At 37.0% G+C, this 15893-nt stretch overlaps 1 protein-coding gene across 1 annotated transcript in view; it reads left to right on the forward strand.

Annotated features, from left to right (window-relative positions):
• FREM2 (FRAS1 related extracellular matrix 2) overlaps positions 1–15893 on the forward strand; it is a 119512-nt gene that overhangs the window by 61671 nt on the left and 41948 nt on the right. The window contains exons 3-6 of the mRNA XM_040056611.2: positions 3380–3526; positions 5718–5948; positions 8683–8808; positions 9702–9953. Coding sequence (XP_039912545.1) covers positions 3380–3526; positions 5718–5948; positions 8683–8808; positions 9702–9953 — 756 coding nt within the window. The remainder of the gene's footprint in view (positions 1–3379; positions 3527–5717; positions 5949–8682; positions 8809–9701; positions 9954–15893) is intronic.

The raw sequence follows: 15893 nt of genomic DNA on the forward strand, positions 1-15893 counted from the left end.
CTCGTAGAGACAGCAAAACCACAATCAGACTTTCTTTACAGAATGGCCATTTTTTATGGCCCTCAGGTCAACCGTGCTCAAGATACAACATTTAGTGTTAGATTTTTTTTTTTTATACTGTCTTTACATAGCTCTGTGATCTGTGGTGAAAACTGGGACTGACTGTTTCCTTCTCTGAGCTCTTTGCACCATGATAGAAAATTCTGACAACCTAATCTGTGGGGTTTTTTTGTGGAGGATTTATAACTGAGATAGCTGAGCAGCATAGCTGAAAAGATGGATGTTTGAATGGGAATATTAAGTATTTTCCCTTCAAGCAGCTGACTGACCAAATCCTCTTCTCTCTCCTCTTTTATTCATGTTGTGTAACTGAAACTGTTTTTTCCAGATGACTTGATATTTTTAGGAATTTCTTGTTTGATGACCTATCCAAAAATAATGCATCACTGTTTTCTGACAAGCAAACAACTTGCTGACAGGATTTCTGTAAAGACTAATTCCAGGTTATTTCTATCTTTGACTTGTCTCATACAGGCAAACCTTTTCAGAGGGTTTTGTCCTCAAAAGCCTCATTCATTAAGTCACTTTGTGCCAGCCTTACTCTAGATCCTTACCTTCAGCTCCTTACAAAGTTTCTAAATGTGTCTCACAACCCTTGCCATCTCATTTCTCATGAATCTCACTGCACCACCTCCCATCTGTCATCTTCTGATTTAGCACTGCTGCACTCTGAGCTCTGGCAAAATTCAGGAAACAAGTTTCCGTGCCTCACTTTTGCAGCATCTTGCCAACCATGGCTCACTGGCGCAAAGTTCCTTTGGATTTACCTTGTTCTAACACTGCCCTCCTTCCTTTTGTGTAGTTTTAAAAGTATTGGCTTCCCTCTCTGGACTTCTGATGCATTTGTGCTGCCAGCACTTGTTTGGAAGCAGAATAAAAGCAAAACCACCACTAGGGTAGAGTAGCTTAATGATCTGCCCAGCAGCTGAATGTCTGACTGTGCCTAAGGGCAGTGCTTGCGAGCAGCACACAATCCATCTGCTGATAGAAATATTATTGTAGCACACATACTTATTTTAATAGTGAGCCAAATTAAAGTGGCATGTGCTGTTTTATTTCTGACAGTTTGTAATTTCTAAAAGCTATACTGTTGATATTCTTCACAGGCTTTGTATTTGTGTGTTGCTTGACTCTACTACATTGAAGCAGTTTCATCCAGATTAGGCAGGTGGGATCCATTTCACCCAGCATAAGATGGCTATAACAAAAGTGTCTACGATGTAAAGGGTCACAACAGGAGTTTTTAAAAGCTGCTGAGGAAAAATGCATGTATTTTTTGCATATTTCAAGGCAAAGCTAATCTCATTAAAAAATAAATGCCTAAATTAAGTCATAGCCTTACAAAATTCCTCTTTCCTGGGTTTGGCTGTAAAGACATCATCATCATCATCTTTATCATCATCATCATCATAATAGTAATAGTAGTAGTAACAATAGCAGTAGTAGCTTATAATAAGAAGAGCAGTGGCTTTACTCTATGGGACACTGGATTGTGAAATGGCTTGAATAAATTAGAAACCATGTCTTCTGAACATGAAAAAAACCACAAAATGAACACACAAAGGTTTGAAATACCTAGATTCTTTTCTTAAAATTTTAAAGCTGATGTATTTACACATTCTAGAAGGTGAAGATTATATATTTTAGGGACAGAAGTAGATCTGTAAAAATGGAGGCTTGCTGTAACCCCCTTAAGAAATACACATTTCTTTTGGTTGTTAGGGTTCTTTTTTTTTTTTATTCTGTGGGAAAAAAAAAAATAGAAACAAACAGCTGAAAGCAAGAAATAAGTAGAGTGAAGACAATACAAAATCTTTTTATTGTCTTTCTCGTGCTTTATTTCTTCCTAAACTTCATTCATAAGAGACCTGTATATAAGATATAGATTGTCCACATAGATTTAACCTTGTGTTCTTTGGATAAGAGAACAAATTATGCCAGATTTTCTTTTGCTTTCTATCCTCTGGTTAGATTACCTTTTGTGTAAAAGGATGCAACTTCTGCTAGAAAATTTTGCTTTACCTAGGCAGTTTCAAATATCTGACATTCTCGTTTGTAGTTAGCTCATGCAGCAGTATTTCTTCTCACTAGAGGTACAAATAGGTCGTCCCTCCTCTAAAAGACCGTAAATTTCCATCCTTTTTAAATGTCAGAAACTTTTATCCTTCTGTTAAATTATGATCAGATTGGGCAGTGTGTTCAAGGGTGGCACACAAATGGGTTTTCTCACTGGATTAGAGAACAAGACATATTCTGTTACATTTGTCCCCAGAAACTTACGGGAAGACACAACATAGGGCTAAGCTGAAGTAAGTGCTGTTGTAGTTACTGCTGTAACACTATAGCTGCTGGTTCTCTGTGGTGCTCATTAGTTTTTGATATGTGTGTTTGCAGCCTTCCCCTTTGTCAGTAACAATAGAGATCACAAGAGCAGAAAGGAGCAGGGTGAGGAGTGCAGGGAGATACCCCAGTAACCATTTCCCTCCTTTCATTTGCACAGTACCTTTGCCTCCAGGTGAGATTGCACAGCTATAGTTCCTGGCCTTTTTCTAGTAGGCAGGTCAATAAAGAAACATAGAGGCTTATCTTTGAAACAGAGAGAAAACATACAAAGTGGCTGCCTCATTTTTCAAGAGTGGAAGAAACTGGAAGGGGTAAAGCAACCATCATTTGTCTCTTCCTCCAGTAATTAAGCCATGAATTAATTTAAATGCTTAGCTATGTCTCTCTGCTGTTCAGAGGAATTACTTTTTTTCACCAGCTTGGGTACAGAAGTGTTAATTTCTAGAGGAAATTTCTTGCACATTTAAGATGGTTGCTACCTGAGCAAACCTTGTTCTGTAGCAGCACCTTGTGGGAAGGAAATCAGACTACAGTCTCCCACACAGGCCAGCATTCCCAGAAGACAGTTGCCAAGTGAGTGTCTGCCATCCCTGAGCTGGGCAGCTTACTTTATTATTGCCATAGAATTTATGGGATTCTAGAGTAATAAAAAGCTCATCCATTAGGATGATATACAGAATGCATCCCAAATACATTTTTATTGATTTTTGATCTTTTTCTCCAGAAAAATAAGAAAATTAGTGTACTGTTTGTATGCATCTAAGAAAAAGTTTACTCCTATGTGTAATTTCTCCTAGCAAACGTGATGTGTTTGAGTTCTTTATTTGTAATTTCTTAGTTTTAAATTTTTAAAACATTTGGATTGTGATGTCCAGATAGATACATATCTTACCCAGGGTACAAGGTTGCATTAACCTCAAAAGACAAAGTAATTTTTAACAAAAAAAAAAGTTATAATCATATCTTTGTTTTCCAGGAGGCAATAAGCTGAATAATCAACATTTTCGCCTAAACTGGGCATGGATCTCCTTAGAAAAGGAGTATTACTTAGTAAATGAAGACTCCAAGTATCTTGATGTTGTTCTTAAACGGAGAGGTTACCTGGGAGAAACCTCTTTTATAAGTAAGTACGATTCAAAATTTATCTGTTGCTTCTGTAAATCACTGCCCAGCCACTTGATATAATGTATAATCACAACTATATCCTATTACTGCTGTTTCATGATAAGCAAAATATATTCAAGGGAATATATTTATTGAAGAGTGTATCTCTTATATGTCATGTATATGAATGTTGTAGCTAAATAATGAAATTATCCCTTTTCTGGTTTTGTTTTGTTTTGCTTTTTTCTTTTTTGTCTTCTGCAATTAATTTTTGAATAAACAACCCAAGACTCTGTCCTTCTTTCTTTGATTTGATTGATACCACTGTATATTTGTTTCACAGAATACAGTTCCTGTCCACATCTTCTTTTCCCTATAATGAAAAAATATAGTTGTAGCAATTGAAAAGACAATAATAAACATATATCATTTTCCAGGAAGGCTGTTGTGAGCTGTTCTGACCAGCAGCTACAAGCATTAGGCTCGTTTTCTTTACACAGTGTTGGCAGTCAACTGAGGCTGATACAGGAGGTGTTGAAAACTTTGCAGTGTCTGCGGAGGGTGAAAAAAAAGGTTGTGTTATCACATTCTGCAACCTCACACCTGTTTCTAGCTTCTGGATCTGTTTCCTCCTCTGATGCATTTGCACCAGGGAACATAATCCTTGTACAATTTCATATTGAAACTTATGGTGAGCTTACACTGCTTAGAGGAAACTCAATTTAAAGCCGTTTTTTGCAGAGATATGGAAGCATTTACCTGGCAAGTTTCAGGTTAGGACTTTTTCTGATTAAAAATCTGAGTTTCAGGTAGCGAGATGCAGTAGGGACCCCTATTTTGACATGAGATTTAGGAGATATAGACCTTAACCAACAGGATCTTGCTTAAAAGACTGTTTCGAACAGTGAACTAACTTTGAAAATACATTTCTTTTAAAGAAAGAAAAAGAATGGAAAAGAATACATAGTTAAGGATGTGTGGTTTAAATTAATTGCTGATAATGAATAACAGATACTGATGTGACTTCTGATCCTTCAGATAGAGTGTTTACAGCATTTTCTGCCTCTGGATTCAAGGTCAGTTTCAGTACTGAGCTGACTACAAAATCAGTGAAACCAGATGGAGTAACTTGCCTCCAACTACCTTAATCCTGCAAATGGAATTACAGAATTGGAAAGAGCATAAAACATACTGGTCAGATGCTTACTGGCCTTTCTGGTCCGTATGCAGTGCCAAAGTGCCTGAAGGCTTACAGGTTATATAAAATTGGCTGTGATTTAGGATGAGGCACAAGCCTGAAGAAAGTATGGCAAGGATTGTAGGGAAAGGTCATGTGTTTCAATACATTAAATAATACAGTTGAAAGAAACAATCAGAGAAGGAAGAAGTTTTAAGGGTTTTTTTCTGAAAACCTGAGAAAAGCCTTTAGGATTTCAGTTGTACTGTGAGATTTAAACAAGACCAAACACATGAGTTGGAGACAGCTCTGAAATACTGTCTAATCTCCGTGAAGGTCTTTCAGAAAAGTCTTAAACTGAGTGTGAAAAGCCTGTGAAAACCAGTTTCAGAGCAATCTGAATCTGAAGCCGCTTCCAGCAGATGGCCTGTGCCATCTCTCTGGATTGAGTTGGTAGAATTTTTTGCCATGGACTTGCAGCTTCATTTTAACCAAATGATTGTCATTATGCAAACACTGAAATAAGAGGATAATATTTTTAAAAAATTCTTATTGGCATGGCAATGAGTGCAGTGGTTCAGGTTTTGTATCTTCTTTCATTTTTATTCAGTATATTTTCCTTTGTCTCTTTGTACTTTCTTTAGTTTTCCCTTTAAAGTCTGAACTTTCCAGTGGTGTTTTTATTTTTTCTATGATAAATATTTTCTACGGTTTCAGGCAGGATGCTATTCACATGTTCTGGAAAAGAAGAGAATCCAGAGGACTAAAAGGAGACAGAAAAGTCTATTATCCTTTTTGGACATCCATAATTGAATTATGGGGAAATGGAAACTTGATGTAACTTCAGAGAATGTAGCATTTTTTTCACTTCTGTGTGTGATACCCAATATAAAATTGATCAGGAATAATGGATTTAGTGCGAATATTCTCAGGTTGTGAAAAGTATATTTTTCTACATGTCTTTTAAAAATGACACAATGGGAGAAAAATTACCTGTGATGTTTATAATGACCTGAATTTTTGATTTTAACAGGCATTAGCACCAAAGATGGTACTGCCAAGAAAGATAAAGACTTCAGAGGAAAAGCTCAGAAGCAAGTGCAGTTTAACCCTGGTCAAACCTTAGCTACATGGCGAGTACGGATTTTGAGCGATGGTGAACATGAACATTCTGAGTCCTTTCAAATTGTTCTTTCTGAGCCCGTCATGGCAATTCTGGAATTTCCTGCTGTATCCACAGTGGAAATTATTGACCCAGGAGATGGTGAGAACCTTTCCAAAACTGTACTGCTAATATGCGCATATACCAAAAGATAAACTGGAGGGCAAATTGTGTGAGTAACAGTGAATGCTAAAGGTTGACTGTCCTCAAAATATTCCTGAAGACAGACTTGGGCATCAGGTAGCCACTTGTACTCTATCACTTAAGGTGCTTGATGAAGGGCTTACTCAGGTAGCATGTTTTTATGAAATACTTGCAATTTTTTTAAGATATATTATTTCTAGGGGCTTTGTTTGTTTTCATTTTCGATATAACAGGCTTTCCATTAAATGTGTTTACAGACTGAATGTGTCTGCAGAGTTGGCTGGAGGCTGACTTGATTTACCCGCCATGGTAATTCATGTGCGGGAGGATGGTACAGGGAAGTCTAGGCTGGTTGATCACAACAAGTTTGATCTTAGAGCAAACTATTTGCATCAGTTATACCCTGTTATACCAGTTACCAACCTGAGAAGCTCAGTAATAGTAAAGTTTATTAGGCCAAGCATAGCACGTGCTGTGTCAAGAACAAATAAAATTATGGTTAAATATAAATTAAGAAATACGCTGTTTAAAAAAAAAAAAAATAGGTAGAGTGGTAGAGTATGCTCTGGTTGCTTTGCATCTTTTCAGCTGCATCCAGATGCTTGAACCCGTGGGCTGTAGTCACACAAAATTGTCCTTAAGAAACCTTTTAAGCACTGGATGACCATAACAACACTTGAATTCTATAGTCTTCCCTAATTAACATTTGAAGAATGTTGGGCATGGAAATTATCAGTGGTGTCTTAGTTCATAGTTACAAATGCAAGTTAAACCAGAGCTTATCTCACATCCATTTTTAATCACTGAGAAAAAATAGTGCTTAACTTGAAAAGCAGCATGCATGAGACACAGAAATAACTTGAAGGTGTGTTAAATCTCTTCATCTTTTCTATGATCAGTAAGGTAGCACAGTTAAAGGTAATTGGCTGAGTCTTCTTTATACCAACAACAGTATTTTATATTTCTTACATTAAGATAAAATTTTTGCAGTCACAGGGAATTTGTATTAATTATACGTAAAGTGACGCTGCAGAGGGCAAAATCAAAGGCTCAGCTGCAAATCAAGGAATACCTAGAAGAACACTAGAGAGGGAAGTTTGAAGGGAAGAACTGTATTTCCTAACAGTCTTTTGAAGCTCAGGGTTTACCAAGCTCACTGAATAGGAACCATCCGAAGTTTTATCCTGCTTCCAGCAAAGAAATCATTGATTTGAGTGGTGTAGCTTTAGGACCAAAACTGTAAGTTTGTTCAGAAAGCTGTACCGGCCTCTTGGGTTGTGGGACATTAGTTAATGTTTTATTCAAAATATAGATTGTATAGTGCTGTGTGGTTTTATACTAGCTGTGATGGTGTAGCTCATTCTCCTCCAAGTTTTTATGTTGTTCATAAGGCCTGTTAAACTTTTATAGTGCCATTTTACTCCTAGCTGAATAATTATGAGAGGGAGAGAGGAAACTGAATAAATCAGAATCCTGCATGCTTTGGAAGGTTAGAGGTTTTTATTTTGTGAATTAAATTCTAAAGGGAGAAGAGAAGGACCTAAATAGGAATTTTTTTTATTATTATTATTTTTTTTTTTAGTGCTGTCTTTTGCTTTACTTCAAAACAAAGAAGTAGGGATTTGATATTTTTCACGTTGAATTTTTGTCTTGGCAGAGTGGTGGGTAGTCTAGATCTTTTCAAACCTGAATTACAGCATTTTTAAAGCAGGCTTTTGACCTTAAGTTATGCTAGTAGTAGTTGGAGAAATAAAACCTGGAACATGTTTTCAAAGAAGTCACTTGACAATTTTCAGAACACTGTTTGCCAAAGTACTCTGAAATGGTGAAAAACTTGTGTTGTGCAGTCAGCTGATATCACTTAATTTGATATTGTACAGAATTACATTCTGCTTGGGTTGCAGTCACACTAATGAAACTGTAAAGCTGCTTTTTAATGATGTGCGTAGCCACCTTTTGTTCTTGAGTTTTGGAGAGAACAAGAACAAAATTGATCCTGAGTCCCAGTAACAGCATAAAACCCAGCAATCTGATTAGATGCGCATAAAATATCGAAGCATCTTAGTGGGTTTTTTTTTACCTGAAAAATGACGTGATATCCTTTTATATGATACATTTTAGGGTGAGATTGCTCCTCAGTCTTGATTGGCTATATGGACTGGATCTCTTTTTAGTAAAAAAGGAGTGTAGACATGTAACCAACTCAAATCAAATGTCCAAGTCAGAGTAAGATGTCAAGAGCTCAACCTTGCTCCTCAATGCCAAATGATTTTCCTGATTATCTTGATGCAGTAAGTTAAGGAATGGCCTTGGTGAACCACAGCCTGTGTATGAGCTATGCTATTGATACTTCTGTAGTTAACAGTTAATAATTAAATACCATGGAAATAATAAAATTATTGACTTTGTGGGCAAATTCTCCAAACACTGTCTTGCACCCTTAACCCTAGATAAACAAATCAGCCATCACATTAGAGACCACTTAATAAGGACTTGTGAATTCAGACCCTAATGATCTGATTTTCTTTTCCATTTCTGAAACACTAAGAAGCTCTACTTCTCTCACCCTCCAAGTTTTACTTACAATTTAGTGGCATTGCAAATAAATGTGAGTTATTTGTTTCACTTTAGAATATTCAAAAATGCTCTTAGCTAATGTACAGGTGACTTTATGAGGTTCTTTCCTTTGCAGAATCAACGGTCTTTATTCCTCAGTCCACCTACACTATTGAAGAAGATGTTGGTGAGTTATTTATTCCAGTCAGAAGAAGTGGAGATGTGAGTCAGGAACTGATGGTCATCTGCTACACACAACAAGGTAGTAGAATCCACTACAGAATAAAAAAAATGTCAAGAGTGGAAAAGAGACAGAAATTTAAAAATATTTATTCCGTCTATTTTTAAACAAAATTGTTTATAACTCTGTTAATTACTTTTTAATCTAAAAGTCTTCAGTCTCAACTGGAAATATATTCATCTCTGCAATCCGTCTAAGAGTATTACTGAACACAGTTTAAAAATCATCACGGAGAGGTGAAGAGGATCTGTGTTCTTTATATTTCTGCACGATTTTTTTGTGCAGCCCCATATATCTGAAAGTGATGGGAACTGAAAGCACTGCAGTGATTGCCCTGGCTATTCTTCAATCATTAGTATCTTGAAAAAAAATTACACAAAATAATATTGCTTAATTGTCATGCTTGTCCTTCCTCTGACTTTCAGTCTCTTACTAATTATACATGTGCACAGCATGGGGTTTCTACACCTGTGGTTTTATTATTATTTTTCAATCTGGAGAGCAGAAGCAATATTTTGCGCTAAGTGATCTGGAATTCAAATAATTTGTTTTCATGAAATTCTATCTGTTCCAGTCCACTGGTATCTTCAATATGGATAAAATATACCAAGGTAGTTAACTGGTAATCCTCGCAGGTGCTATTTTGTCAGTCTGTATCTCTTGTGATAGGCAGTATTCCTTCTGCCTGAAAAGGTGAAAATTATTTGAAGGTGGAAGTGAATTTCCATTGTGTCCTGTACAGAAGTAGTACAGACCACAGAAGTGGGTCTGTGGACCTCTGATGTTGTCCACAGCCCATCTTATCACCAAAAAGTAAACAGAAATTAAAAGATAATGAAAATAAAATTCCACCTCTGTGAGGAGATCACCATAACCATGGTATGTAGAGTGACTGTTTTCCTTTTATGCCACAGGAACAGCATCTGGCACTGCCCCAACCTCTGTGCTTTCCTACTCTGACTACATCTCCAGGCCAGAGGATCACAACAGCGTTCTACGTTTTGACAAAGACGAACGAGAAAAGATGTGTCGTGTCGTCATCATAGATGATTCCTTGTATGAGGAGGCTGAGACCTTTGATGTTTTGCTGAGCATGCCCATGGGTGGAAGGATCGGTGCAGAATTCCCAAGCACTCGCATTACCATTGTACCTGACAAGGATGATGGTAAGAGCATAGAATTGAAGTGATACTCCCAATGCAGGATTGAAACTACAAATACCACACATTCAAATCAGCATGTAGAAAGTGAGTTTTGTTTTTCTTCCTACTGGTTAAAACACATGCTGCTTCCATCTTGAGATTAGAAAATACTATTGGAAAGTTATGCGGGTTTTTGAAAGTTTTTAGTGTTGCTATTTTTTTGTTTGCGAAAATCACATGAGCAGTGATTCAGAGTGAGGAGCTGCACCTTTCTCTTCTGTCCCATTAACAGACACAACCCAAGATCTCACTTCGCGTGGGCAGGCTTGTTTCTCTGACTCTGGGGCTGTGTCCACAAAACCTTTGGCCCCACTCAATCATGCTGCAGAGGGGCCTATTGGAGGTCCTGATGGGGCAGAAACCATCTAGCAGCTCCCCAGAGGCTTCTGATTTGATGCTGCATTTCAGTTTCTGAGTAGAAGTGTCCATTTGTGCTTTGTCTTTTTAATAAAGCAAAAATTCAAATAAAAGTAATGTTGCTTTAGAAATTGCCTTAGTAAGGAAACGCTGACAGAATTATGTCAGAATTTGTTCAACTGGTTAATAGGTATAAGGTATTGCTTTGAAAGGGGCACTTCTGGTGGTGATTACAAAAAGGGATGTGACTAAGGCAGAGTAGAATCAGCACACTGTGTCACCAACTGCTTTCAAAAATACATGTATTATTGCTGCCTCGAGCCTCTCCTTTAATGCTTCGGCATTGGTGTGACAGCTCTTCTTCTAGGAGAAGTAGCATGAAAGCTTCCTGGTACAATTGCCCTCATTTATGGAGACTGTTTGGAGACTGACATCTCAAGTGTAAATTCTGTGATAGGACTTCTGATAAGCTGTTCTAGTCCTCTCGGTGAGGCCATAAACCATCTATTATGACACCATCATATTTCCTAAAGTCTAAAGGGAGGAATTAGATAGTACAGTACTCTTTGAAAATCTGATGCCAAAACAGACCATTATTATCAGCACAGTGGTTTCTCTCTAGGTAAGGACACAAAAGGCAGGAAGTCCACGCCCATCTAATTGCCTCATAAATACTCAGTCTGCCTGAAATGTCTCACCTGTAATCCTGTGACAGAGGTGACTTTGTTTTCTCTGTGGAGCATTTGGGTAATCACATAGCGTTAATGACTACAAGAGGTTGAAAAAACATATCTTGTAAAGTAAGAGATCATATATCGAATGCAAGCCAAAAGAGATCTCTTTACCTGACTCTGCTATTATAGCAAACACAAATTTATTCTTTTAGGAGCTTCTACAACAGTTTGATTTGGATGAATAATTTTGATGAATTTTAAAGTTTGTACATAGCAGAGTATAGAAAATTTAGAGAGTACCTATTAAAAATATTCATGAAGAAGCTGATTATCCAAAAATTGAAGGTGTTCTGACTGCTTAAAATGTATATGGAGAGTTTGGGATAGAGGGAATGATCCTTCAAGATAATATCACAGATGAGCTGAAGTTAGACCATCCAACTTCAGTGGGAATGTCAGTGACTCCCAGTCACAGCAGAGTATAAAACTTAATATTATATGAAACTCATGGATATTGGGGAGTATTAGGGAAGCTGATGAGAAATCTCCTTTAGCTCTGCCATTAGAAAGCAGGACAAGTAATTTAGTTTGTGTACCACTGTTCAGTTTTAAGTTTCTGCATTTATAAGCACAGGCTGCCTCAGAGCTACAAACTTTTCACACAAATTAATTTAACAAAGAATAATCTTATGGGATTTATTAAAAAAGCTGGGGAAGTGTTTGGGAAATTAGAAAAGAATATTTTTGCTATGTAGCAACTGAAATATCTATGTTTGTTAGTAGGAGTAAGGAATATTTGGGATATTGAAGATAAGGGGTCTTTGAAGGATAGGTTTGGAGCACTTCTTTGCAAACATTCACTTTTCTTTTTACACCCAAAATGTTGCATATGTGGTATTTGGAATGATGTGACAGAACTCCTTTTTAGCTTTCTGTATCAGTGAAAGAACTCCCACAAAGAATTCCAGCACATACAAAAACTTACCGACAATTCACTTACCAGTAAAATTTCCTACCACGTTCTTTTTAGTTTGCATAAAAATATAACACATGAAAAGTCTTTGTTTTGTTTCATCTGGTGTCTGTTGCACTGCCTTTTCTGTAAAAAGCAGAGCACAGACTACAGAGTAGATAAATTACAGATTAAACCTCGCATATTTATTTATATATTTGCACACATACACAAATATATATACAAGCACATATTTATGTAAGGTGTGAGCAATTTAGCACCCTGGCAGTCCTGACTGAAATTCTGCATAAATAAGCAGGGGATTTTGAGCAGCATTGGTTATTATTGTTTGCAGTGCACAACATTAATTTTACTGGGTTAAACCAGTGTGGTATGTGAAAAGAAAGGAACTTTTGTTAGCTTTTAACAGTAAGATTTATTTCAGAAGGTGCCTAAGATAGAGGTCAGTAGAAGCTTTCGCACATATGTAATAGTCTATCAGCTGTAGTAATGCTGTAATGCTAAATTCTGTGGTCCACTTTAGTCTCTACTTCACATCTACTGATGTATATTTCTCATTGTTTGTTTAAATTCATCTTCTACCTAACAGAGTTTGTTTGGACAAATGTCACAGTGTGTCATTAAGTGATGTCGCCAAGTACTGTGAGTGGATTAACATTATGTATTGGCTTCTTCTGGCCAAACAACGGAAATAGCAAAGGTCAAAGTTTAGTAATACTACATGAGATCTTTCCTATGGAACTCAAGTCAGCACTGGCAACATTGACTTATCTCCTCTGGCATTCCATGTGACTTAATTAGGAAACATGCACCTTCAGCACCTACCATCCAGATCATTTATTTCTAGAGAATGCCCTTGGGGTCTAACTAAAATGTCTTACTTGCTATATAATCATAACAATAAAAAAAGTAAGAGATTTTCTCTGGTGAACTACAGTATATTCCCTAAATTCCAGGCAACTGAAAAGTTTAATTGGGGATTATACGGTTGTGCTGTGCTGCCAAAGCAAAATCTGTGGGAAAAAAAAAATAAAAAAAATTGTAGTGTGTAGAACATGCACTGGTACACTTACATGTTGTGAATGGTGATTTTCAAATTGGTGCTGTTATTGGGACATTTCCTAATTTGGAAGGGACTTTTCCTGATAGGTACTAAAGTTGGAAAAAAAGAAAAGGATTAGGTTAATGAAGGAAATAGCAGAAAAAACTTCACATGGAAATCTTGGATTCAAAGTTATACATGCCACTACAGTTAAGGCACTAAAAAGTTAAAACATGGTTTGTTTGAGTCAGATGTGATAGTTACTAATTGTAAACCATGGAAGAAAAGCATACATAGGGAAAAGACCTATGGAAATCATCCAATTCTGGGGTGGCACTAATCTCATGTGGTATTAGCCCCTATAACTTTAGACTTCGGGATTCTTCTATAGTTAATGGAAAGAGATGTACTCCTGGGAGACATCCCATCCTAGGACAAATACCTAAATATCTGGTGCATCTGAATATATTGATTTATGACAGTAGATATCAACCCTACTTTAGAAATTTAATTAGCAAATAGCTTAAAAATGTTTTAAGCACATCTGGGCATGAAGGGTATAACTTATACTGCATGGAGAGCACAGAATTCAGCATAAAGCTTGTTTGAAGGAGGAACTTTACATAATCGATAAATATTATGCATCTAGGAAAAGGAAGTGAGGTTAATGTGCACTTTTCATTCCCCTTGGACAGAGGAATCCTGGAATTTAGTCTAAGACTCACAAAAATACTCAGACCCTACTCTTCCATGGAAATGCCTTAATCCTCAGGCACTTAGCAACTAAGCTATATCAGCATGGAAGTGCTTTCTGTTTCTCCAGCTGAAGCAGTGACTCTGAAATAATTTCTTAGAGAGAGAGAGAAAAAAATGAGATCTAAGTCTCTGGGAATGAAGAGCCTGTAATTTGGTTCCAGCACTAACAAAATTACTGTGTTGTATGCAACAAGTTTGATACAAAATGCTTTAAAAAGTTTTGAGTCAGAGCTCTGCTTTTTCATTGTCCCAATATTTTGATTACTGTGCTAATTTAGACTCTTTTTTACTTACTTGGTATTTTGTTGCAAACAATTTAAAATTCAGTTTGTAATCACATTTGGAAACCTGAAGAGAAGAAGTATGGTGAATGCAGAGCTGGAAGTTTGCACCTAAGGGAAAAATACTTACAGTTATTTTATGTGCTGCAAGTTTTTTGTAAGTGGAGGTCTCCCCATGTGATTTTAATTCCATGCTACTATATTTAGTGTTACCGTGAGAGCACACAGCCTTACAGCCAGGCTGACAAACACTCATCCTGCCGTAGTGAAATTGTTGAAGCCTCATGCTGTTCACAGCAGGAAGTACATTAAATACATTTCTTCCACTTCATTCACATTAGATGGGCAAGAAGCTTCTCAAACTTCTTCTTGACATTTCTACATCAAGGCTGGGAAAGCAAAAGACTCAGGTTTATGTCGGAGATTTGCTGACCATTATCTTTACACCTGATCAACAGAATCAATCGCTCATACCATCCACATGATAGAGGATAGCAGCGTCTGGGAATATTTTACAGATGAGTAAACTGGATGATGGTATCCTAATCTAGAAAGGGAATGTTAGAGGTCAGACAGAACAGATTAATTATTTAGTCTTCTGGAGATTTCGTTAAAACACTTGCTGTCACTTTCCCTACACTTAATTAAATTTTGAAAACCCTTAGACCATGTTCTGGAAATTGGCACCCATTAACACTTGTCCAGCTTCCTTGGAGTAGTAAAGTACAGGTTGATATTTACTATCAATAGCCTGAAAATTCAGCACTGCAATGTTACACTATAAATATATGCTTTGCATTGGCTTCTAGCAACCAGGCAGTATGAACAAAATTTCAGTGTGTATACTGAGCCAAATTTACAGCTTATGATAAATAAGTGTTTTATTAGTAACAGAGCATATCAGAGGAATGTCCTTATCTCACAAGGCTGGTTGGAATCTCCTTATTTCCATTGGCCTCCAAGCAGGCAGTCAAATGTGCCTTTTTCTCTTTGCCAGTAGGTCTGTCAGACCTTAAACTGAACAAGTGGTTGATTAATCTTGGTAGTTAACATCTGCTAGTCTATTTGTCCAATTTTAATTAAAATCTGAACACTACAGGCAGAGCATGCCCACTGTTACGTTACGGACTGGAGTCATGATTTGACCAACTATCTGTCACCACTCTCTGGAGATGCCTGAAATAGTGAACTAGTTCTTTTTTCCTGTGTACATCCATCCCTAATTAATTTCTCCCTTTTATGTTTTTGCATAAGCTGATGCCTCTGGCACTTCTGTGTAGCTTTTAACTTCTTTTGTGCTCCCATTAAATAAAATCTCTGTATGACCCCTCCCCTTTCCCCAGTCTGTGGCAGGTGGCCAGGTTGGCAACTAATCAAGGGAAAAAGTGGATGACAGCCAGCTTATGACACATATTATACTCCCGGTTTTCTTTACTAATAGCTTCTTATTATCACCAGTTCAACAGAGTGAAAAATGTTCAATCTATGATGGTAGCCTAAAAGATTTTGGAAAGTGCCTGTTTGCTGCCTATCACAGAAATAAATGTCATGCCTTGCAGTAGGACATTCTATAGGGCAGCCAGGCACATTTATGATTTGCTTTCTTGCCATTATTTTTTGCTTTCAGTTTATTATGTATGTGTGCCCCATTTTATAAGTGTGCATGTGTGTATATATGTGTGTGAACTAGAGATGTTGGTTTCATCTCATCTTTTGATGATTTAGATAATCAAGTTGAGTAGGATGTCTTGATGCATTCAGTTTTCCTAAGGCTTCTTCAATCATCTACCTTGCTCTGAATCTCCTATACAGAGACTTTGC

Source organism: Hirundo rustica, chromosome 2 (genome assembly GCF_015227805.2).
Source record: "Hirundo rustica isolate bHirRus1 chromosome 2, bHirRus1.pri.v3, whole genome shotgun sequence".
NCBI lineage: Eukaryota > Metazoa > Chordata > Aves > Passeriformes > Hirundinidae > Hirundo > Hirundo rustica.